This window comes from Cyrtonyx montezumae, unplaced genomic scaffold, assembly GCF_038088225.1.
Source record: "Cyrtonyx montezumae isolate F1298 unplaced genomic scaffold, pur_monq_1.0 scaffold_17, whole genome shotgun sequence".
Taxonomy (NCBI): Eukaryota; Metazoa; Chordata; class Aves; order Galliformes; family Odontophoridae; genus Cyrtonyx; species Cyrtonyx montezumae.
The window spans coordinates 4,383,061-4,406,571 of record NW_027071903.1 but is presented as its reverse complement, the minus strand read 5'-3'; the positions used below and the strand labels follow the sequence as shown (position 1 = coordinate 4,406,571).

The window sequence follows — 23,511 nt, the reverse complement described above, 5'->3', positions numbered from 1 at the left end:
ATACCTGATAGGAGTATATGAAGTCAGAAACCAATTGTGGTCTGTAATGAGATATTTAATGTGACTTCAAAATTTCAGTATGGCAGGGAGGAAAAGATTTGGTTTAAGCAACCACAGCAGGATATTTTGATCGTCTGTGATCTCGGCCTGTTTCAAAAAAAAGCAACATTTTCTGAAGGGACACATGCTTGTTACCTGTATCAGTTTTAGTGTCAGAATATCTACATAAGATCTGAGCAACAGTGCATTTATACTTGTAATATTCTGCTGAAGAATGTAGTACAGAAGATTATCTTTCCGGTTAACTTTGTCATCAGTGTTCATTTACATGCCCAATGATCTCATCTCCAAAGGCAAACAAAATATTCTATTTCCTATATTCTGAGTAAATGTGAAAAGGCAGCTTTACTGACTTGGTAAATAATCTCAAATATTTTACTTTATTTCAAGGTCTTGCTATTTTCAACACTTTATTATCTCACAGTCAGATAATTGTTAATCTTATTATTTATCTAGTTTATATTAAAGTCAGTTAAACCTGATGTATTAGTTATCAGAAAAGTATTAAAATTAGGCTAGTGGTAAACTCTGATTTTAATGGAACTATGAATTATGGAATCATAATTTGAATGAAAAAACAGATATCAGAAATAGCATGCCATAAGAATCTCACCTGCTGAAAATACAGCAGATATTGTTTAGAACTGGTCAGGCAAATTTTCAATGAATTTTTAACTGGAATTTGTTAACTTGGAAAACCAGAATACTGAGAAGTGATTCATTCAAGTTCTCAAAAGACAATGTGCAGGAGACAAGGCTGTCTGTGTCTGCGCTGCTAGAATATCAAGTGGAAAAATGTTTCCAAGCATTAGTCAGGCAAAGCATCCCAGGTGCGTGATTTCTGGGCCATTCATCAGGAAGGCCAACCCCTAACCAGTTAACCAGTCTCTGCTCTCTTCCCTAGAAAGCTTCAGAATTTTAACTTTTCACTGTTATTTTTGGGATGAGCCATACAAATGTGTAGATAATGGCAAAGAAGCATGGGGAAGCCATGCAGAGTGGGACAGGTTAGGACCTAAGGAAGCTAATCAAATACCTCAAGATGAGTGTGGAAGTTACTGGAAGTTGGATGAAGGCAAGATTGAACTCAGCAACCTTGATTTTGGCATTTCACAACCTTTGGTGCATTTTTTGTTTGTTTATTTATTTGTTTTCAGAGGAAGTCTTTGGTGTTATATCTTTATAGCTCCATATGTTTCAAATACAGAATTTTGTCCGCTATCCCTGGAAATTTCAGACAAAGGTACTCCTGTCAAGTTGCTATGTCCTTAGATCAGCTTCAAAAACCATACAGATGCAAAAATAGCAACAACAACACACCTATTTTAGATACTTTAGTATTCAGAATTCACTCTAATTTTTCTATGTGTTTTGAGCCATACTGCATCTGTAGGCATTAATTGCAGAAACTAGACAGTGTCTCGGAAACACATTTCTGAAATGTTCTGGGTCTATTCTTCCTCACTGCCTTTCAACAAGTATCTCTATGTGCTACTGTAATAAAAGCAATTAAGTAGCATTATCTGTAGATGAGTACTGACTCCACAGCAGTCAACTACGCAGTTAACTAAATGTCATTTGGTTTTCCTCTTAGTTTAGTAAACTTCCTTCAGATAAGCAGCAAGCAATGTACATAAGATAGTAGGATTTTGTGTCATTCTTGTATCTAGATTATCATTTGGATCATTTATATAACTCATTGCTCAACATTATACCCTTTCTCAGCTTTTTGAAGGATTTTTCTGTGTGTGTTAGAATAAGTATCTCAGCAGAGTCCTTGGAGATCTTCAAGGGTCTACCTTATGCAGCTGTTTCTCTCCTTTGCTATTCCTTTTTCAGGTATTGTATTCTCTAGATGGATGTCTATAAGCAGCTCTTCGAGTGTGGGGGAATCCATTCATCAGTTGAAAAGAGGTCCTGAGAAATCATATGTTCCTCTGCGTGTTAACTTCAATTAACTGAGTATTGTGCATCTTCTCCACCATTCACTTGAAAAGATAGGCTAGCTGGTCACCTATCCTTTGATAGAATTCCCTATTGGAGAATTGAGAAGGACAGCTGAGTAGGGAGACAACCATATGTTTTTTGGCTGTTCTGTGCCCACAGAGTGATATGAGCACTATCGAGATTGTGTGGGTAGAGAAATCTGACAGTGATTCAACTGTCATTAAATTAGTACAGATGTCTTCTGCAGCCTCCCACTGTAGTCTTCACCACGAGCACAGACATTTTGGATGAAAGTCTAGTCTAAATCACTGATAAGCCTGTATGGATTCAAGCTATTTTGATTTTGACGTATGTTGCACATGTACAGCTTTTATGATACTGGTTTGTATACAGTCTATCTGTAATCATCACGAGCCAGCATTTCTTCTCTGATAATTCATAGGACTCCAGATTTTGGATATTTTAAATTACAGGCAGGTTAGATGTTTACATCAAATGACACAAATACTCCAGAAACTGCCCACACTTACAGTCCTAGCACTGCTATTTTTTATTCATTCGAAACAGGTCGGGTTAACTGATGTGCCAAAAAAAAAAAAAGTGATAAATGTTACTGATACTTTAGTCACCACATGTACTGAGAAAGGGACTGCAGGACTCAATAAAAGTTGCTAAAGAATCAGATACATTACAGAATGTAAAACTATGCTGCAATGACTGCAGTTATTTCTGCATATCGAGTGGAATGTTTTCTGTTCTCCACTCTTCTGTCAGTTCTTTCAGAAAAAACATTAACGTAGACAGAAGCTGTGATCTATCTCTGTTGGCTTACAGAATATTTCAAATTGAATAGCATTTCAAATTGTTTCATGAGACATCATATTCATAAATCAGTTTGTAAGATATTCACAAGAATGCGTGACTTGGTGGAAATGCACGAGAAATTCCATTAGGGAACTTTGGAGACAACACAAGTGATGTGACAATTTTTTGTGAAAATACATAAAATCATAGTAACTCTTTTCAAACAAATTCTTCTGAATAACAATTCTGAATAAGTTATCTCTTATGAACGTACAACTGCAAGAGAATGTGGAAAAATAATCAAATTATCCATGTTGTATCTATTAATTCTTGTAAATAGTGCTCTGATGATAGTATGTAACCAGAAACATAGCATCTCAGAAGAGCTATTATTTGGTTTGACGTGTTTTAAGAAACTTGCTTTGTAGCATTTCCTTGCAATGTCTATTTTCACACTCCAAATAACCTGATTATTTGTTTGTTTGTTTGTTTAGTGTGTGTGAGAAAAAGCTTATATTTACCCGGGTCCATAGGTCACAGGTTATTGTAAGTGCACTGAAAAGATAAGTTACCACATGAGAGCAGATAATTTATAAGAATCATTATGTAGGTACTCACAACTTAATTTTTCAGTTCTCATCATTTCACTCTGTTACCTTCTCAACAGTTTTCAATTTTAGCTCAAAGCTGGCTGCATAGCTATGTTTATATTTCTGCTCTGTGGATGTTTGACAGCCAATTGCTTAAGAAGAGCTTTCTATTTGCACTGCCAGATTTACACATCATGTGGTTTCAGACAGAGTATTTACTTCCTTCTGTTCAGATACTGAAGTATTCTAAGTCTTCTTAAGTTTGAAAAACAACCTTCAAAATGATATTTTAATGCATTCCAGTATTTTTATAATGTTATTAAATAACATAATGTATTCTGCATTCTGAATGAATTTGAAATATTTGCATTGAAAAGGAAGACAGGTTAAACATATTATTGCTGGGGTCCTGCTAATCATTGCATGCTAAGCATGTTCAAAAGCCAGTGTGGTCAAAGCAGCTGAAAGCAGAGCCTTGGAAGATTATAAAATCGTGACAACTTAAATATGCACAAATAAATAGAAATATTCATTCACCTTTGACCAAACTGTCCTACTACAGTTTGTTCTGCTTTCACTGATCTAGGATATAGCTTGTCTAGAGTGACGGATTTTGCAAGAAGGCTTCAAATTACTGCTGTGGGTATGCAGTGATTAATGTTTTTATTCGTTTTATGCAAACCTAAGAGTATGCATTATAAGATATCATTTTAACATTCACTTGAGAAAATCATTTCAAAAACATAAAGAGGTCTTAGTGCTCAAGTGCCACATACTCTGTCTGAGAATGAAGTATAGCAAGGTATAATAAGGTTTTAAAGAGGAAAGGAAAAATACAGCTCAAACAATGTGGAGGAAAAGCTTAGAACAGTGTGAATAAGAGGATGATGATTAAAGGAACCAACTAGAAAGATTTGGTATATAGAAACTGCCTAACCTCTGGCTGTCACTTTGTATGGGAAATTCCCACAGATCATTATTTTTACAGCCTTTCCCATCTTTTGTCTGTGTGGAGAAGAGAACCAAGACAGGCCTTGCTGGCATCAGGAATTAGCAACCAAAATCGAACAGCCTTCTGAAGTCTTGTTTGGAAACCTCACACCATCTTAGTGGTAGCAGAAACTACAGTAGGACTTGTAAGAACTACAGTCAGGACTGGAAAGTTGGGGACAGGAGGTAATAGCTTCACTGCTATGTCACTGAAGTGGGAAAAGAGTGACAACAGTAGGAGGCACTGTTAATTGTAATGCCTGAAGTACTGGAATTATTCACCAACAACAGTAGGAAATGACTGAGACGATATTTTTCCCCGTAAAGACACAGAAGAGAAAATGTTTTACATGACTAAAACCACATATAAATTTCCTGTTTGATAATGTGACACAATATCATTGTTTCCATCTATCAGAAACAGCTGGGCTAAAAAATCAAGACCTGTTTGCTGGAGGGTTGTGTGTTGCAGAACACAAGGAAGGAACAGCAGTCTGGGTTCAGAAATAGTTACATGAACTCTAGGCAGTAAGCCAACTACAAAAAGGTGCCAAGCATCTGAGGCCACTTGACATGGGACACTTGGGCATTAAATTGCTGCAGAAAGCAGCAAGGAAAGGCAACAGTCCAAGCTGTAGTGGGACACAGGTCATACATGGTGGCTGCGTTCTCAGGACAGAAGGGGAGACAGATGGTATCCCCAAATGGAAAGGACCAAGGCCAGAGCAAAGGAAATGGAAAGCCTTAGTTATCATCTGGCTTAACATAAGGATTCAGAAGAAACAAGGTATGTAATAAATACAGAAAAATCAAACCAAGACTGGAATGAAGATAGCAAAGAGTAGAAATAGATTATCTTGTCTTTGTTGCCATCACAACCACTGAAGAAAAATATTTGATTGGGGAAGACTGTGTGTCTGAGGGCACAGCTTCCTCCCTCTTAGGGAGTTTCTCTGGCAGGATTCTTCTGTTAAACAGTGCCAGTACTACATAACTATTTTAATTAAAAATTAGTACTGTGGTTAAGTGGAGGTAAATATGTAGAGCTCTTTAGGAATGGCTTGGGCAGTTCTTATGGGCTCAGTGTATTTTTCCCGATATGATCTTTTGTGAAACTGAAGGTGGATTTGTTTCTTCCTGTTTCTATCTTTTGAAAAAGCAAGGGTAGCTATCATTTTCCTACCAAGATGTTCAGTGAAAATATATGTTAAAAATGATGAATTCTGCCTGATGATGAAGATCATACGTGACAGATGTACAGAAAGGGTCAGTGGTGCTCTAACCAGGAAAGACTTACCATCAAGATTCAATCAGATTGCTCAACTCTTTTCTTGAATCAGTTGCTCGTAGTCACTGAACAGATTCTTAGATCCCAGTTTTGTTTCCAGATTTTAACAGTAGTCCACTCTGTTGTATTATAAGACAATAATAATAGGTAAGCAGAAAAAAACAGTTTGTGCACAGTTGCATTATGAATACAAACAGAGAGAAAAGTAACAAATCAGTAGAAAAAAAAAAAACAGTAACAAAGAATAAACCAAAACATAAAAGAAACCTTCTGGAATCAAAGATCCTCAAATGACACAGTAGGAAACTGAGGCAGACAAAAGCAGTTATTTCACACTTAAGTGAAGGTGTTAGGGATATTATTGCTTTAATTCTCTTTGGATATGGTTACAAAACTGCAGCTGAGATGTGTGAGCAGCAATGAATTTTGACAGTTACTCTAGAGGCTTCAAGTTACATGATTCTCATATCTTAAATGAAACCTTTATCATCCATGGACATGTCTGTCTCCTTTCTGAAAGTGTTCCAAGTACTGACATTATGTCAGGTACATCAAGCCTGATCCCCATTTTGTCATTACCTTGAATAATAATGCAGAATATTTTGGTTTTCCCCATTGTGCAGCTATAATTCACGTTACTAAAGATGGGACTAGGCCGTCCATGGAGAAAATGGAACATTCTATTAGTTTACATCACATTTGATTTATTAATTCTGTGTGTTATGGAAATGAATTGATGGTATCTATAACAGTTTAATTATGATTGTTGTTGTTTGGTTTTTTTTTTTTAATCAGAGTCATCAGTGAATGTGCTGATTGTCTGTTATGAGGCAGAACTTGTCAACAAGACACAAAAACCTTCTGTAAGACCTAATGTTGTTCACATTGTTAGAAAAATGACTGAACAGTCTCATGCAGAAAGAATACATAATTTGTAAAGTGCATTACAGTTGTTGTAAGCTTTAATATTTATAAATGATTGTAAAATCCACTCAAATAGTTCCATACTCTTACAGAATGAAGTAGAGCTTCTTATAACTCAGTGGTTTTGAGTAAGAGTCATAAAAACTAAGAAGTGTCTTTCTTAAACAGGGCCTACTTCAAAAATGAGGAATTTTATTGCAAGGAACAGAGAAATAACATTAGGATAGTGTAGGTGTGTTGTATGCGAATCTGTGTAACATCTGGTGAAAATCAGTGAATCTCTAATTATATCCTTAAAAAAAAAATCCTGAATTAGGAACAAGAAAAATGATGCAAATTCTAAAATGAAGCTGTATGGACATATTATGCCTTTTCTCTTGAAACAAGGAAAAGATAATTCCCTTGTATGTATATGAAGATAAATTAATTACTTTCTAACAAACTCAAATAAAAAATTGAGTACATAGTTCTGCCTTCTTTTTTTCTTAGTTAAAAACATCCAGGGGTGTTTTTCTAGCGTGTAGATTTTTGTGAATTTTGATATATTTGTACTTTTAAATTAATATAAAAATAAAAGGATTACAACTCTCTCCCTTGATGATGCGTCTCTTTATGTGCTCGTCTGTATCAAGCTACACATCACTTCTCCAAATGCCTGATTCTACACAAAGGCCAGTCACCCACCTCTTCTACTCATTCTGGATATGGACCAGAGTCAAGTGTGTTGTATGCTTTCCTGATGGTGAGCACATGGCTTGAATGTGACACTTATTGTGCTGAGCGAGCTGTTGTTTTGACTACTGTTGATTTGCCAGGTAGCTGACAGAGAGCAGGTGAGACAGTTTCAATCTGCAGAAAGGACTCAAATCTCACTGTGTGCCCAGAACTGTGAAAGATTTTCACAAACCTTGCTTGAAGCTTCTGTAGTTTTGGTCCACACATTAAGTTCTTGGCTGTGTGCCTCATTTTGAACGAAGTTTTTCTTAAGAAAATGTGGTTGAAAATATAATGATTCCCTGTAGAAAAAGTCTATTTAATATGATTAATATTCTCAAGGTATTGTTTTGTTTTTGTTTTGTTTCAGAGTAATCTAAAGAATCTCTCTGTGTAAGATTTGCATCTGCAGTTCTCTTGCACTGATTGTGATTATGCATGTTTTTAATGTATGTGCATGGGAGACTACATAGATTATATATTTGAATAATATGTTCACAATACTTTCAGATACAAAATCAATATTAGTGAAAATGTTAGTTTTGTGGTAGTACACTGGGTGTGTTGTTACCATTAATACTAACTTCATTATCTATAACAAAGAATAACAAAGGAATTAATAGTGTCTATAGGGTTCATTCTGTGTGAAGTTCATACTTTTGGAGAGAGCCTATGCTTGAGGCTCATGGTAGCCATTAGCTGGGTAATGATACAGTGCATCTGCATAACAGTTAACACTAGGAGAGGGTCCAAAACCTCTCCTGTTGCCATAAATCAATGCACAATTTGGGTGATGGGGTGTGTGTGCTACTTTAGGGGAAAGATGTTTGATTTTTATAGTCCCACAGCCAGGGCAGAAATGGAGGAAGAAGATACCACTTCCTTTGTAGTCTAATTAACTGAATTTCACATAAAGGAATTGAATGAGACTGACTGAATATATTGAAGTTTTCAGTAAACATAGTTTTCCCATTCATTTTGGCATACTCATGAGCAGTGAAACATAGGGACTAGCTACAGATTTCTCCCTGTATTTTAAATAGAAATTCTTCTTAATTTCTCAGTAGTGCCCTGAAAAACAGGAGGTCAACTTTCAAGCATAGGCACAACAAATGAAGCTAGAATGTGGAAAGGCAGTTTCACATTTACCACATTTGTGATGCTTTTTTTACAGAAACTGATATTCATTTATCATATTCATTATGTCTCTGTATCACTCACCTTAACCTCATATAATTATGTGTTTAATGATCTTTAACCTTTGCATGAATGCAGCTTGCTGAAGCTTGACAATGCCTGTAAATTATCATTCCCAATGGGTAGAAGATTGGAAATGCTACTTGTTAAGCATATATTATGCTTTCTGGCTTAAAACATAGAACTGAAGTGAAATTCTAACTTTGTACGAAGACAATGACATTTTAGTCTTAAATTAAATAATGAAATTGTTTTGAACATATGGCTTTTCTAGAGGTCGTTTATTAGAATATTTTAGTTAGTAAGGTCTAAGAACTTCAAAACCTAGAAAAGATCTTTTAATGTATCAGCTGAGATGCCCACTGTGAGTACATATGATTTCAGTAAATGCCATGTGTATGGCTTGTTTTTTATTACAGAAATAAAACTTTTTTGCCATCATTAATCTGTGAGTAAAAAACTGATTTTCCACTGATCAGACTCAGTTTAGATTATAACATTATGAAATGTTTCCAGTCCTTCCACTTTTTGTTTAATGTTTAGCTCTTCATTTTTTAGTATTTCAAATAGCAATATATTTCTTTATTTTGATTGAAAGCACTTCAACTTACTAGAAGAAACAGTAAATACTAATCAGATAGATAGATAGGTAGATAGATATATAGTTAGATAGATAGATGATTATGACTAGAATCTTGCTAGTGCTACAAAGGTTTTACTAATTTACTTTCCTTTATCCCAGATCTGGTTTATGAACCATAACTTCTATTGTATAATATGGGTAAAACTTACACTGGAGATTATATTGGCAGTATCTCCTACTTAGCAGATAGTAAATTGCAGGATTTTAGTGCATTCTCAAATATCGATGTGGAATACCTATTTTATCCAGCCAGTGTTGCCTTAGATATTCAAAATACAATTTTTCACTTTAACACTTTATGTACTTGGGTGAACTGGAGGTGTTCCCAATTGCTTTACTGAGCTGTGTGTGTCCTGACAATGTTGTGACATGACATCACTGTAATTCAGCTAAGACTATTCTGCCAAAACCCTCATATGCAATGTTAATAACATATAGATTTTATTCAGAGATCAAACAGATGCTTAAAGTATAAACAATCTGTTTAAAACACAAATAGACTCTGGATTGATCTTGACAGGTTCTGGAGCTCTGGAAATAAACGTTTATGTTACCTAGATCAAGTGTAATCCCTCACATAAGGACAATAATCTTTAAGACTTTTTTTATAAATATATCTTACTTAGCAGACAGAACTGCAGTAGCAATCTGCAGGAGTGTGCTGTTAACTTTAGCTAATGTAACTTTGATAGTGTTGACAGTTGTGAAGCAAAAATTGATTGCAACTACAGTAAGGAAAAAAACAACAACAAAGGACTCTGCTGTCACTTAAAATCCATGTGTATGTTCACGTGGAGTGGGTAGGAAGAGTGAACTGGACTGAGTCATATTCACAGGCAGTTAAACTGCTTTAAAATGTTTTTTTTTTTGTTTTGTTTTGTTTTGTTTTGTTTTTTTTGAAATGTTGATTTGGTAACAATATGTTGCTCAGCAAATCAAAGATGAGGCTACATTCTTAGAAAGGGAAATCTGCTATTATTGCAGAGCATTGCACTATACATACAAGATCTTGTATGTATATATCAGATCAGCTGGAAAATCAGATGTGTCTGCCCTTCTCTGCTGTGTCTGTTGCAACAGTGTGAGATCTCTTTTAAAAATGTGCTGTTAATGAGTTTTCTAAGCTCTTGATACTAAGCAGCCAGTTTTCAGAAGTGACTGTTTATGACCAACTATCTGCAGTGCCTACTTGTGGTATGACACAATCTACTTGTTGCTTGACTGTAGCCAAGTCTACAAGTCTTATTTTCACTCCAATTTTAATATGTCCATGCTAGTTCTTATACCAAGTGACAACACTTCCAGCTCACAGCAACAAGTGCTTTCCATTGAAGACTAAGATACATAGCCAGCAACAACTTCTGCTGAGCTGTCTACAGAAAAATAGGCAAACAGGAACAAGTGTGGTTGTAGCTGTAAGTCACATTGCAGCCATCCTAAAGAGGTTATACATATTTACTTTAGAATACTTTTTGTGAAGTAGAGAGAAGAAATTATAAAACAATATGCATTTGTAATGCTGTATTATTCACTTGTTCTTAATATCCATGTTAGGTGTGTAGGATTTTACAGAAAATGGTACTTAAAACATTATTATTCTGTTCTTAAATTATTATCCTGTATTTTTAATGTATTTACATGAAAATGTTTGGTCTAGCATTTAGTGCACATGCCCTTGCAAATTAAAAATTATTGGAGATAATCTGACATGTAGGCCTTGACTTCACATAAAATCAGTAGAAGACTTTTCTTTAGTGTTCGCTTTAGGTCTTTAACTAAAAACAACAAAAACAAAAGAAAAAATCAAAATACCTGCTTTTCTTATACTGTTTCAGGTTCTTATAATCTCAACCTGATTTTTGAAAAGCCAAATAATGGTATTATTTCTTCTATTTGAGGAACTGAGGAAAATTGGAAGAAGTATGTAAGGGTTTTTCTTACATTTCTGGAAACTTGCTTTAAAAGTATTTCAGAAGAAATGATAGAACCTTTTAAATTTAGCTAACAACTGACTTGTGATGTACTTCAAAAATTCTGAAATGCTATCCATTGAAACATTTGCATAGATGCCAGAGTTCAGCCATTTTAAGTCACTTGAAAACAAGATGAAAGCAATACCTGAAAGTGAGCAGCTAGATTAAAATATGCATTATTGTTGATTCTTCATTCAACCTTCAGTCTATTCAGTTGAGGACACTGTGCTTGTTCATTTTGCCTGATAATAGTTTTGAAGACATTTAAATTTTAGAGCAAGGATTTAAAATATATGTAACAGCTGCTTTTTAAGGAGAAAGTCTAATTATGCCTATGATTGCATTTACTTTTGATTAGTATGCATACAAATCCCTATTCTCCTTGTGCATTCAAACTGAGGTATGGATCACTGGAGCTAAGATTTAAGTACAAAAGAATAGCTTGACAAAATGTATTGTTAGACCACTGCAAAATATATATATATAAATGGAAAAATAAAAACCACCTAGATGTAATTTCTATATCTAAAATGTTTATTTTTCCTTTTAGTTACATACAGACTTGGATCCTGGCAGCAGCAAAATCAAGTATATACTGTCAGGAGATGGTGCTGGAACTATCTTTGTGATCAATGACAAGACAGGAGACATTCATGCAATGAAAAGGCTTGACCGCGAGGAAAAAGCTGAGTACACTCTAACAGCTCAAGCAGTCGACAGGGACACAAACAAACCTCTGGAGCCTCCTTCAGAATTCATTATAAAGGTTCAAGACATCAATGACAATGCCCCAGAGTTTGTTGATGGTCCTTATCATGCTACAGTTCCAGAGATGTCTGTTGTTGGTATGTATGACTAAACATCAACCAATTTTCATCTCTTGCAATTTAAAATATGACAGTATATCATTGAGTTTTTGATGAATAAGTTATGTATTATGTTGATGGCATAAATTTGCATGTTTTCAAATCTCTTCTTGTCCAAAAATTTCATCTGTAGCACAATAGCAGAATCCCTTAGAACTAAGAAAAATGACTAACAGCTGTATTAATGTGTCTTTCTTTGTCCAGCAGCACTTTAATGGTTTAAATTTATGTTCCCCTTACGATGTTGTGGTTGAGTACTGTTACTGAGAAAGATTTATCAAGATTTGTTCTGACATGACATTTTAATCCTCTTGATGTTTTGTTGATGCTTAATTATCTGTTTGTGTATTTTCATACACAGATGTAGAACTTGAAGTATGTTGATACACACATACTTATTTTCCTGTAAGTGCAATTGCAGTTATTCATTGAGTTGAAAGATGCCTTGTCTGGGAATTGATGTTTAGGCTCCAGAATGGACTTAACTAATTAGCTATATGATCCGTTGGGAAGATGGAAGGGGAATATAAAGACTGCTATGGAAATAGTTGATGAAAAGGGAAGTTAAGCCTGTGAAGACATTGTGGGGATGCAAAAAGGAGTAGGAAATAATCCTCTTAGTACATTTTACTTATATTTATTCATGTTGTCAGATTAGTGTGAATCTATTTCCTGATGGATTAATATACTAGTTTCTTTTCTTTTTCTTTTTTTTTTCACAGTTACTTCTTCGTACATATTTGTTTACTTGGGTTCTCAGTCCCTACTGAAATACACATATATCCAGTGCAGATTTCCTGTAGCCATCACAAAAGTAAAAGGGTGGTAAATTCATTAACCAGAAGAGTCAATTTCAGGGTAATATAAGAATTCACTGTAAGCAAAGACATCAAAATCTGACCATGAATGTTTAAGTAAATTCTAACATTTTTTTTTTAAATTTTTTGTTGAGGGTAATATGCTTTTCATCCAATTCGATACATCTGTGATGGCCAATTCACTTTAGAAAACAAAATGGAAACCAATCAAAGTTTTGAAAACACCTCTCAGTGTTACTGTGGATAAAAAGAGGAGCAATATGGGGAGTCAGAATTATCCTTTTTCTCATGTGCAGTGCAGTGAGTAGTGCCAGGTCATTTTCAAATGAAAGCATGGTGTGCTGATTAGACTGATAGTGGAGATTTCATATTTTTATCTACATTCCTCCTTCAAATTTTCATATCCTGGTTGCATTAAATTACTTGTGGCGAAGCTGATATGTGTATTTTCAAGTCTGCATGTCAGTTCTTTTACAAAAGCACAGTATTAATTTCTGAAGTCACTTTTAATTATACAGCAATTGAAACATAATATGGACCTGCTTTCAGAAGATATTTTTGCCAAGCCCTAGGCAAGAAAATGGATTAATTGAATAGGAAAAAAGAAAAAAAGAAAAAAAAAGTACAGGGTAAGAGAAGGAAAAAGGAAAGTTAAAGACTGCTAATCCTTCATGGAAATAGTTTGGAATTTTTGGAAGAAAACAAAGTAAATGCAGATGCAGAAAGATGGTTTCTGATCACAAAAACTACAACAAAAATAATTTATATCTGCTCATTTGAGCAATATTTTATAATCCCTAGCAAGGAGAAGACCCTTCTCAAGGAGTATTCATTGTGAAGAAAGTGAGATTAAAAAAAAACAATGAAAGGAAACTTAACAGAACGTCAGATGAGTAAAAATGTAGTACATTTGTTAGCATGAATTTTAAAAGAAAGCAAGAGATTACAAGGTAAAACATTAATGCAAGAGATGGCAAGTGAAGAGGTCATCTATCACAAAATTCTGCCTCTGTCTGTGTTAAAATAAACTGGCTTTTGACCAAGTTTTCAAGGCAGCACAGGAGTAGGCACAAATGTGGAATTACATATTTTCAGACGTAGTTCAGTGAAAAACTGTATTTTTCTTGGTTCCTGCCATGTTTGAGGAAAGAATCACAGAATTGTAGGGGTTGGAAGGGACCAGTAGAGGTCATGGAGTCCAACCTCCTTGCCAAAGCAGCTCTCTAGACCAACTCCCTAGAGCTACCTGCACAGGTAGGTGTCCAGGCGGGTCTTGAACATCTCCAGAGGAGACTCCACCACCTCTCTGGGCAGCCTGTGCCAGTGCTCCATCACAATTACCCTTCTGTTTTTCCTGGCAGAAACTGCCAAGATAAATCCTGTCTTTAAACGCTCCAGGAGTCATCCCCATTCAGTATTCCCTAAGCTAACATGCTTTGCTAAATGTGAAGCCCAAGCTTTAGTCATTTCCTTTACAATCTTTTTGCTATCAAGCTTTCCCAGTTTTAATCTTTCTCTTTAACTTCTGCTCTTATGATTTCCTTTATTGCTGACACTATGCAAATTTTGCATCTTTATGCCTGATCCTTTTATATTCTTTATATGCTATTCCTAGAGGTGCATGTTTTCAAGCTGCTTCAGCAAATACAAAGAAAATATATATTTTTGCTCATTCTTAGAAAAAAACACAATTTTTGAACTATCACTTCAAAACAGAGAATACGTGCATTACTGGAGTCAGAAATCACCATAAAATCTGTGCAGTCAGGCTTACCTCCTATTTACTGATGGAAGCAAACATCAAAGCTGGAAGTTGAAGATGAGAAGGTTAAATCTTTACCAATTTTGTTGTTAATGTCTCTTCTGTCTTCGTCCTGTACCTTACAGATAGAAATATCAAGAACTTCACTTTACTCTGTAAATTATTTCAACTTTCCTTACATTTTGTTAGTCCTCTTAAAATTAATTTAGAATTGCTGATGAGTAATCTTCTGTTTCCTTTCAGAATTTGATTTTTTTTTTCAAAATAACAGTATTTCACTCCATTATCCACTTACTTAATTCCCCTTAAAGAGATCTCCACCCACTGCCAATTTCAGCCTTGACATTTCTACAACACAGTCATTACTAGGCTCTGTTCTTATTCAGGGTAGGAATAGTTCTGCTAAACCTCTTTTTTCTTCAAAATGCTATATCACAACTGACTTACCTGAAATTGAAGTGGAAATCACATGCTAAATATATAGTGTTTATGTGATGAGAATGCAGTACAAGGCATTTTATTTTGGAGCTCTGTAGAAAAAAAATACATAAAATACAGATGAACAAATAAAATGTTCATTATTCTGTAATATAATGTTGAGCTTCTGACAAAATATGCTTTCTCTAACAGGTAGGTTCTCTGTGATGTAGCAGTTACTGGTCTTATGTTCTTTTGTTGCTTGCTAGAAGATACGAATTTGTCAGTGGTATTTTTGCATGCATATCTAGTACATGAATGATATACTAAAGGGAGGAATGTGAAAACCGTGATACAGTGCAGATCTTCTAATGTGATATGCATGTGTGTGTTTGTATTCCTAAATATAAGGTTATCACACTGATGTGGCTGTGATCCAGCCTCCTTGTTTCTTACAGTATCTGTTAGTGATATCTGGAAAATCTTGCTTCTCTACTAAGACAAAAGAAATAGATTTGCATGGCTTGTTCCCACTACTTGGTGCAAAGATGATTAGCATCACACTGCGTTATCTCCAGTAGGAATGATGCTCACTTTTCAGCTGTCTTCACAGAACACACACCCACGCACCTTCTGAATGATGTGTATCATCACTGTATTCAGAGTTATTTTGAAATGACTTATTTCTCCCTTTAAAGAGCAAAAGGAGCAGAGTACATTCCAGGAAAAATTTTGAGAGGAAAACTGAATATTCCCTTATTTCATCCGTGTGTTCCTTTTTCTTTAAAGCAAAAACAAACAAATAAAGTAATTCCTAAATAATCTAGCATTTTAAATCTGTAACTCGGCTCCAAAAATGATGACTTGTGAAAGCTAATGATGCATTTGGGGAATATGTTCTCATTTGAAATTGAACATTTTAATCTTTTAATTCTGATAATAATTTTCTTGAGGAATTAAAGACCAAAAAACAAGATGTATGGAATCACTTCATTGTGATGTGCAATAGCACTTCACAAAGAAGAAATAATTTGTCAACAAATCTTGTTTAATCACTTTCAGATAGAAAAGGATACTCAGGGAACGAAACCCAGTTAAAAACCTTTTAGAAACAGATTCAGCTAAGCTTCTAGGAGGAGGAATCCTGTAACATTTGCATATTATGCAAATAAATGAGCAATCTTAAAAGATAAGATTCATAAGGGTAAGTGGGACCAGTCCTGTAGCCTTTACAGAAAAGGAGAAAAATGAAAAAATTGAAAATAAGTGTGTTCTGTTTCTGTGTTGTCCTCTCGTGGATCCATGATGTCCCTGAAAACAGACTGCAGAAGTGATAATGGGAGAAAAAGCAGACATTGTCCTCAGCAGTAGAGCTTCAGGATCCTTTTTTTTTTTTTTTTCCTCGGGAATTAAGAATGAAATGAGGAAAAGAGAAAAGAGGAATGAGAAGTGAAATGTCTTGATTTTGTTCCTGGTAAAGACAAGAATGTTTAGACAGCCGGTGTCATGTTAAATGATGGCAAGACAGAAGTAGAGTGACAAACGTGTTAGTGAAATAAGAAAGGGCACAGATGGAAAAAGAACAAAAGCCATGAGCAAAGAGAATTATGTCTTGGTTGTCTGAGTTAAGGTAAACAGGCACATTTTTAAAATTTCCAGATATTAAGAATTTCCCTGTCAGTCAGAAAAAGGGCAATAGCATACATAGGTGGCATTGCGTGCCAGTGCTCTAGAAATGCACCTTTAACACTTGAAAATATTAACAAAGTGAAAAAAGCTCTGTCCTTAAGTGATTCCATGAAAACTATTCACCCTGGGAGAATGTCTTTATTGGAAAAAGTTTAGAGTTTTGGTTGAGTCAGGATATCAGTTTTCAGTTTTGGAATGATCACAACTACTTAGCAATGTTTTCCTTTGGACCAAAGTTTGCCCTTGATTGCACTACTGTGTAAAAGAAATCATTCAATCATTTTTTATTATTTTTTCAAGAGCAGAACATTTATTTTAGATTGCTTTGCACGGTAGAAGCACAAGTACATAGCATAGTTTTTCTTTTCCATTCTCCCAAACAAGTTATTTCTTTTACAAAATGATTGCGGGACAGAATCTGCTGAATGCGATATCCAGGTGCAATGTCTGATATAAATAGTGAGAAAGTAACTTGTAAATCAGAAAGCTGTGATAAAAATCTAACCTGAAATGTTATCAAGATCCACCACGCTTAACTATGTTCATCTTTCCCCCCTCCCCCCTCCATGTATTCATTGATTTTTAAGGCACTGAGCATGACTGTTAAATCAATGATAGTTTGTCACAAAATTGTAGAGTAAAAGGACTGTATTACTGGGGTCAACTACAAATCAGCACAAAGGGTAAATGCAAAAGGTGTGGGAAAGCTAAGGAAGAAGGCAGCAGATGTTGTAAAATGTGGCAGCAATGTAACAGCTGTTGGAAAATGTATATCCTCGTGTAGTCTTGTTCCTCTACTTGTTCCTCTTGTGCATAATCAACTTCACAGACTGTTCCTGAAGAGCATTTTACATTAGAGATTTCTTTAGGGAGTGTGCATGTGTTTAAAATTTTCTGTACATTCTGTGTGACTGAGACAATTGCAAAAGCAAGGTCACAAGTAACCTTAGGTGATTGATTAGGTTATATTCAGTATCAACACTGTAGTCTCCCCAGTTTGTCTAGTTTTAGGCTTTAAAAATGTATTTCCATGTATTTACTTTTGTTTGTGTACTCCCCATTTCTCATGAGATCTGACTGAATATGCCATTAGCTTTTTATTGTTTTTAAATTACCATTATGAGCTTGAGGACCACATATGGGGCTATTATATTTCTCTTTAGGGGTTTGTAATATTACCCTTTGGTTTTAACCAACCTGTGTAGTCTTCAACACACCAAGCTCTTTCACTGACTTCATACAGAACTGCTAATATGAACAAGACTTAAAAATCCTTAATCCTGCTAGCAGCAAGTACCTGAATGTTCATGCTCCGAAGACAATCTTGCGTTTAGAAATAAGCCCTGAATTACCAGTGCAAAATATGGAGCTATAAATGTGCATTGATTTCTTTGGCAGAACTTGTCTCTGTCTTTTCATCAACTCAATGTGAAAAAGCCATTTGAATCACATCAGTGTCATAGCTCCTTCTGGAGTTCCCTGCAGAGGAATAGGTCTTCTTGTGCTCTGGTTTCACAGGATGAGGAAAGACGAGAGGACATGGCTGTACACTGATCATATGATTTTAGAGCAGAGAGAATTTTGGCAGTCTTAGGTACATCCTTCTCCAGTTGTCTGTAATCTACAAAAATCTGTTCTACAGTCATTTCTTTTCAGAAGACTCTTGTCTTCACATAGTCACAGTTTGTTCTGAAGTTCCATCCTTGTGGTTGCTTTCATTTTTATGTGCCCATATTTCTGTTCTGAGACTATATGAAAATAAATCCTTGATCCAGACTTCTAATTCATTTTCTTTTGGTTACAACTTGAAATCCATTCTTTGCAACAATTATTTTATATTCCAAATCTTCAAGAAAAATATGTTTAAGGAGGCAATGGGCTTTTTACTTTGTTGATTTTGAAAGTTTGCCATCTCATTTTTCAGACAGGAATGCTTGTGACATGAGCCCATTTGCTGGCCAGAAGATAATGCCTGAGTGGAAAACAGACAGATGAGAGGAAGCAGACCAGTGCAGATTTCTGTCAGACTGAAGCTCTTTTAAATGCCACCGAACTAAGGGCTGGAACTTATTCTCTTAGATTTTCAGTTGCAGAAAGGTAGTAAATTCTAACTAGAAGTAGAAAGTTCTGTCAGAAAATTATATTCAGCGTGGTAGTATTCTCACAGAAACTTTCATTAGTATAACTTACATCATTCTGTTAAAAGATTTAGTCTTACAATGCTGAAAACCAATACTCCACTAGCACTGTTAATTCAGATGACCTGTGTTAGGCATCTCTTTGATGGACAGTCTTGACATTTGGGAAAATGGAATTCAGATCCAATTTAGAGTCCATTTTTTTCTGTCACCCCTCCCCTGAATTGGTACTTCTTTCTTTGTCTAGTTGCTGAATCTGCAGTACTTAATGTTTCTTTGTGAATACAGATAAGCAATTGCCTGTGGATCTTATGTCAATATGGCTTTCTCATGAATTGGTCAGTAGAGTACTGCTGGGCAGCTGATTCAACTGCTCCCTTTCCCTGGGGCCCAAATGGTCTCTGCTGCCATGTGCCTGTTCCACAGTGGCCCGAGGAGCTAATAATTCAGACTCTGCTTTGTAACCTGGATTATCATTGCTGGCATTATAGGCTACACTCTACCAAACAAAGCAATCACATCATCAAAAAGCTGCAGCCACTTGCTGTTTCCACAAAAGAAAGATATAAATGAAAGAATTTTCTGCTGTAAAAAGCCAGGACTGCTTTTTCCTTTATTTATATTTTTTATATAATACACCTGAGCATAACCTGAAACTTCCATTGAAATCAACAGCCCTTACGGTACATTTTTTCTGCTTGGAAATAAAGTGTTCAGTGATTGTCCAATTTTACTGTCTTCGCCTGGGGACCTCACACAGACTGAATGCTGATGAAATAGTCAATTGATTAGAGACAAGCAGTCTTCCCAAAAGTCCTGAACAGAAGAACTACTTTTTCCCACATCTCTTGCAAATTTCAATTAATATTCCATAGTAAAGATGATATCTAAACAGAGAATAAAAAGTAAGTGAAAACAGAACTCTTAAGGTTGAATTTAGAATTTATTTTACACTTCTACTGCTTGTGGTGCTATGAACTTTATTCTAATACAGTCCCCCAGGGGAATTCATAAAGGAATACTTGTAGGCTCTCTAATGGCACCATTTTATGTTGCAACAAGAACAAACTGTCAGCCCTAAAACTGAAAATAAAGTGTCCTTTCTTATCAGATTCATGTGAGGTAAATCCAAGCAGTAAGTAACATCAGTAAGGATGATTGCAAAAGAGTCATCTGCACTGTTAGATCTAAATATGTATTTTCAGTGTAAAACCTTTGTATTTCCCAGAAGATAGTGTTAAAAAGTCAACACCAGAGTTCTCAAAACAATTAATTTATGCATAAAAAACATTGTAAAGTATGTGGCATATTAGATTTCTCAGCCATGCTTCCTACAGTTCTCATTATACAGCTGCAAAGTGCTGAAGGCTGCCAATTGCTCCATTGTCTGTGGAATGTACTGAAGGCATTTTTCTTCTATTCATAGCAATCACCTTCCATACCTCTGCACTTACATATTTACATACAATATATTTTTCACCATTTACCTCACATGATAAAACTGCCTTAAAGTGGTATATGAGCAATATAAGAAGTTTCTTTCTAACATGTTGTAAGGTATTCAGTTTTTCAGAGTTCTTGACTTACACATGTGCTGCACATTAACATTTTTAAAAGATTTCATTAACTTTGTATGCTTTGTATGGGTTCCAATCCTGACTGAGGATCTAATCCTGACTTAGTTTCCCACTTGCATAAAAAGTTTTCCTGGTGAAAGCAGTTTATTGCATTTTCCTCTGTTACTTCGTAGCTTATCGTAGTGATTATGTTGGCTTCTGCCCAAGCTGATCCTGTTTGCTCCCAGGTCTTTTCTTTTATTGAGACTGTGGAGGTATTCAAACTTCTGATTTACACTCTCTTTTCTTTTCGCAAGTGTCTAACATTTCCTATAGATCTGTACAGCACTGAGTTCTCAAATCTCAAAACAAACAAACAATACTTTGTTTCTTGAGTGTTTTTTAGCTTAATTTTTAATTGAGCCTTAAATATATCAAATGCAGTTTGTTTCAGAAAATATATACTATGTCTATATTAATATATAAATTCACATAGATATACATATATAGGATGTAATGTAAATGAAGAGAGATCAATTTGAGTGTTGGTATGCCGGCATACTTGAATGAAGTTCTGGGACGTATTACAGACTGGTATGATCTATTTTGAGTATATGCGTGTAAAAGAGTAGGCATACAACTAAAATTTAGCCATTTGTATTATCTGAGTAGTAAAATTTTGGTTTATCTCTGGTCAACCAAGGAACAAAGAGAAGTTCTTTCTCCCTTGGGCATTACAGAAGCTGAGTACAACCAGATGTCTGATTTAGCCAGTTGAGCCTAAACTGAGTTGTATGAATAATGCTCTTTTCCTCCTTCCTTTCCTTAATCATCATAAACAAGATCATGACAGCATCACAGTATTTCACTACTTAGAGTCAAATAAATTACAGCCAGGAAAGACAAATTACCCTATTAGTTAATTTTCCTGTCTTTCTAGGGTTTTCCCTTAGAAAATTATCTAGCATCCTGAGCAATAAGTTGAACTTTTCAGTGAGGAGTGTGGAGGATGTTGTTATTTCTCCTGGGGAGTTATTCCTCCATGTATAATATCATCGTAGGGTGATTTCGCTGTTGTTTTTCTCTTTAGAAAAGATTAAGTGAATGCTTGTATCTCTCAATGTATTTATGTGGTGCTCATCACCCATGTACCACCATTGCATCTGTAAAGTACACAAATTTTCCTTCTTGTTTCTCCTAAGGGTGTGGCTGTGTACAGGATTCTATTATAGATATAATAGAATTGTTCCTTGCTTCCTTTCTTTCTAGCATGACAAGCATATATAGTCTTTTCTTGGTTTTTGTTTTCAATGGACCATTCTGGCCCATAACTCTACTCCTTATCACCTCTTGGAGTGCCCTCTTCCACCTGCATTTAAGTCTCCACCATTGCAGAGTGTCCGCTGGACACTTGAGAAGCAAATGCCTTTCTATTTATGTGCTCTAAGTGTGGGTTGATCTCTTCAAAAACCCATAGAAGGGTCCTGTCATTTGCTTTCAGAACGATCCTTAAAGCTCTTCCATAATACCTACATATCTGCAGCTCTATGGGCAACCTGACAGCAGATAGGTCAAGCACTGGCACTACCATGCGCTGACAGCACTGCTTCCCTTTGTGATTTGCATCTTCTTGTCATGTCTTTGTCCCTCTTCAGCTGTCTCATTAGCCTTTCCCGGTACTCAGCTCACAGAATCTTTTGGAGAAGACTTGCATTGTGAGATCTGATGCGTTGTTGAGCTTTTAGAGCTTTGAAATGAAACAGCTCTTAATAATAAGAAAAATAAATCGACAGACTGATTTAGAAGGGAGGAGTGAAATAACATACAATCTGCAAAATTAAACACTCATACAATGTACCTGCATATATGTATGTTTATGTAGTTTATGCTTCAAATATACGTATATACCTACATACGCACCAAGATATGCAATTTAAAATATCAGTCATAATATTATGTGTGTATTTTGCATATTTTAAGAAATGCTGAAGTACATTATGCAGATTTCTATTCCATATTTAAAGTGTTTATTTGGCTAGTGAAAATTCTAATTAATAGATTTTGTATTTAAGAAATGGCCTCATGCAGAATAATATAGGGCAATAAAGTTTAAAACTATGGTTTTATATTTAAAAAAAATCAGTGATGGTAAAAAAAAAAAAACATGAATAACTTTCTTCGGCTTTGAGGCAGTAATAATTTACATGTCAAGAAGTTATACAGGTTTTTATGAGATTATTGCAATTTTATTCAATAAAAAATAGTTACCATGACAACAACTGTCATGCTACCTGTGAGATTATAGCAAAGAAGGACAGTGAAGAAAAAGCTTCATTTTGGAAAGAATGCTTATCTGACCTGCTGAGTACAAACAATGCTTTGCTTTGACCATTGATGATTGCATGGCTACTATCAGCCAAACTCAAAATCTAGCTGGAGATTTTAAAGCACAATGATCCTTTTAGAAAAGCAAAACAATTGTTAAATAATGGTAGGTCTTTTTCATGCAAATACATTCTTAATGCCCTGTCAGATTTGTAATCAGATCTCTTGAATGAAATGGAGATTTCAGCCCATCAAGGTCTGGAAAGGAGAGAAAGAGTGGAGCAGACTAAAGAGGACGTCAAAAAAGCAAAGAAAACAGAAGTACTATGGAAAATGAGAAAACATAGTCTAACTAACTGGCATCATGGGCACATTTTTCATTTTTACCAGCCATTGCAGTCTTTCAGCAAAATGGTTGCTTCATTGAATATGGATTCATGTAAATTTTTGGCACTGACTATGTGTTACATCCTCCAAACATGCAAGTTTGATTTCTTTTCAGTGCGCTTATTTCACCACCACACTGAAAAATCTTTGCTTCCCTACTCCATGTGGCAGTATATGCATTTTTCTTTCTGACTAATGTGCAGAATCTGTATCCTGACTTGCACATAAAAATACACGCAAAACAACAGAGGAGCGCTGACTGAGCACGTCTTACTTTTATGAAGGCTTTTAATCTTAGTTTGCTGGCAAACACAGATTTTCTCACCTAACCATATAAAAATGCCTTTATTTTTAATTGTGTCTCTGATTGCTAGCCTGTTGCAAAGAGAAACTATGAAACCTGACACTAACAGGGTAAAACAC

The 23,511-nt window shown here is 35.3% G+C and overlaps 1 protein-coding gene across 1 annotated transcript in view; it reads left to right on the top strand.

Moving 5' to 3' along the window:
• The window catches only part of CDH8 (cadherin 8), a 135,775-nt gene that overhangs the window by 38,699 nt on the left and 73,565 nt on the right, over positions 1 to 23,511 (top strand). The window contains exon 4 of the mRNA XM_065733133.1: positions 11,681 to 11,975. Within this exon, the coding sequence (XP_065589205.1) occupies positions 11,681 to 11,975 (295 nt within the window). The remainder of the gene's footprint in view (positions 1 to 11,680; positions 11,976 to 23,511) is intronic.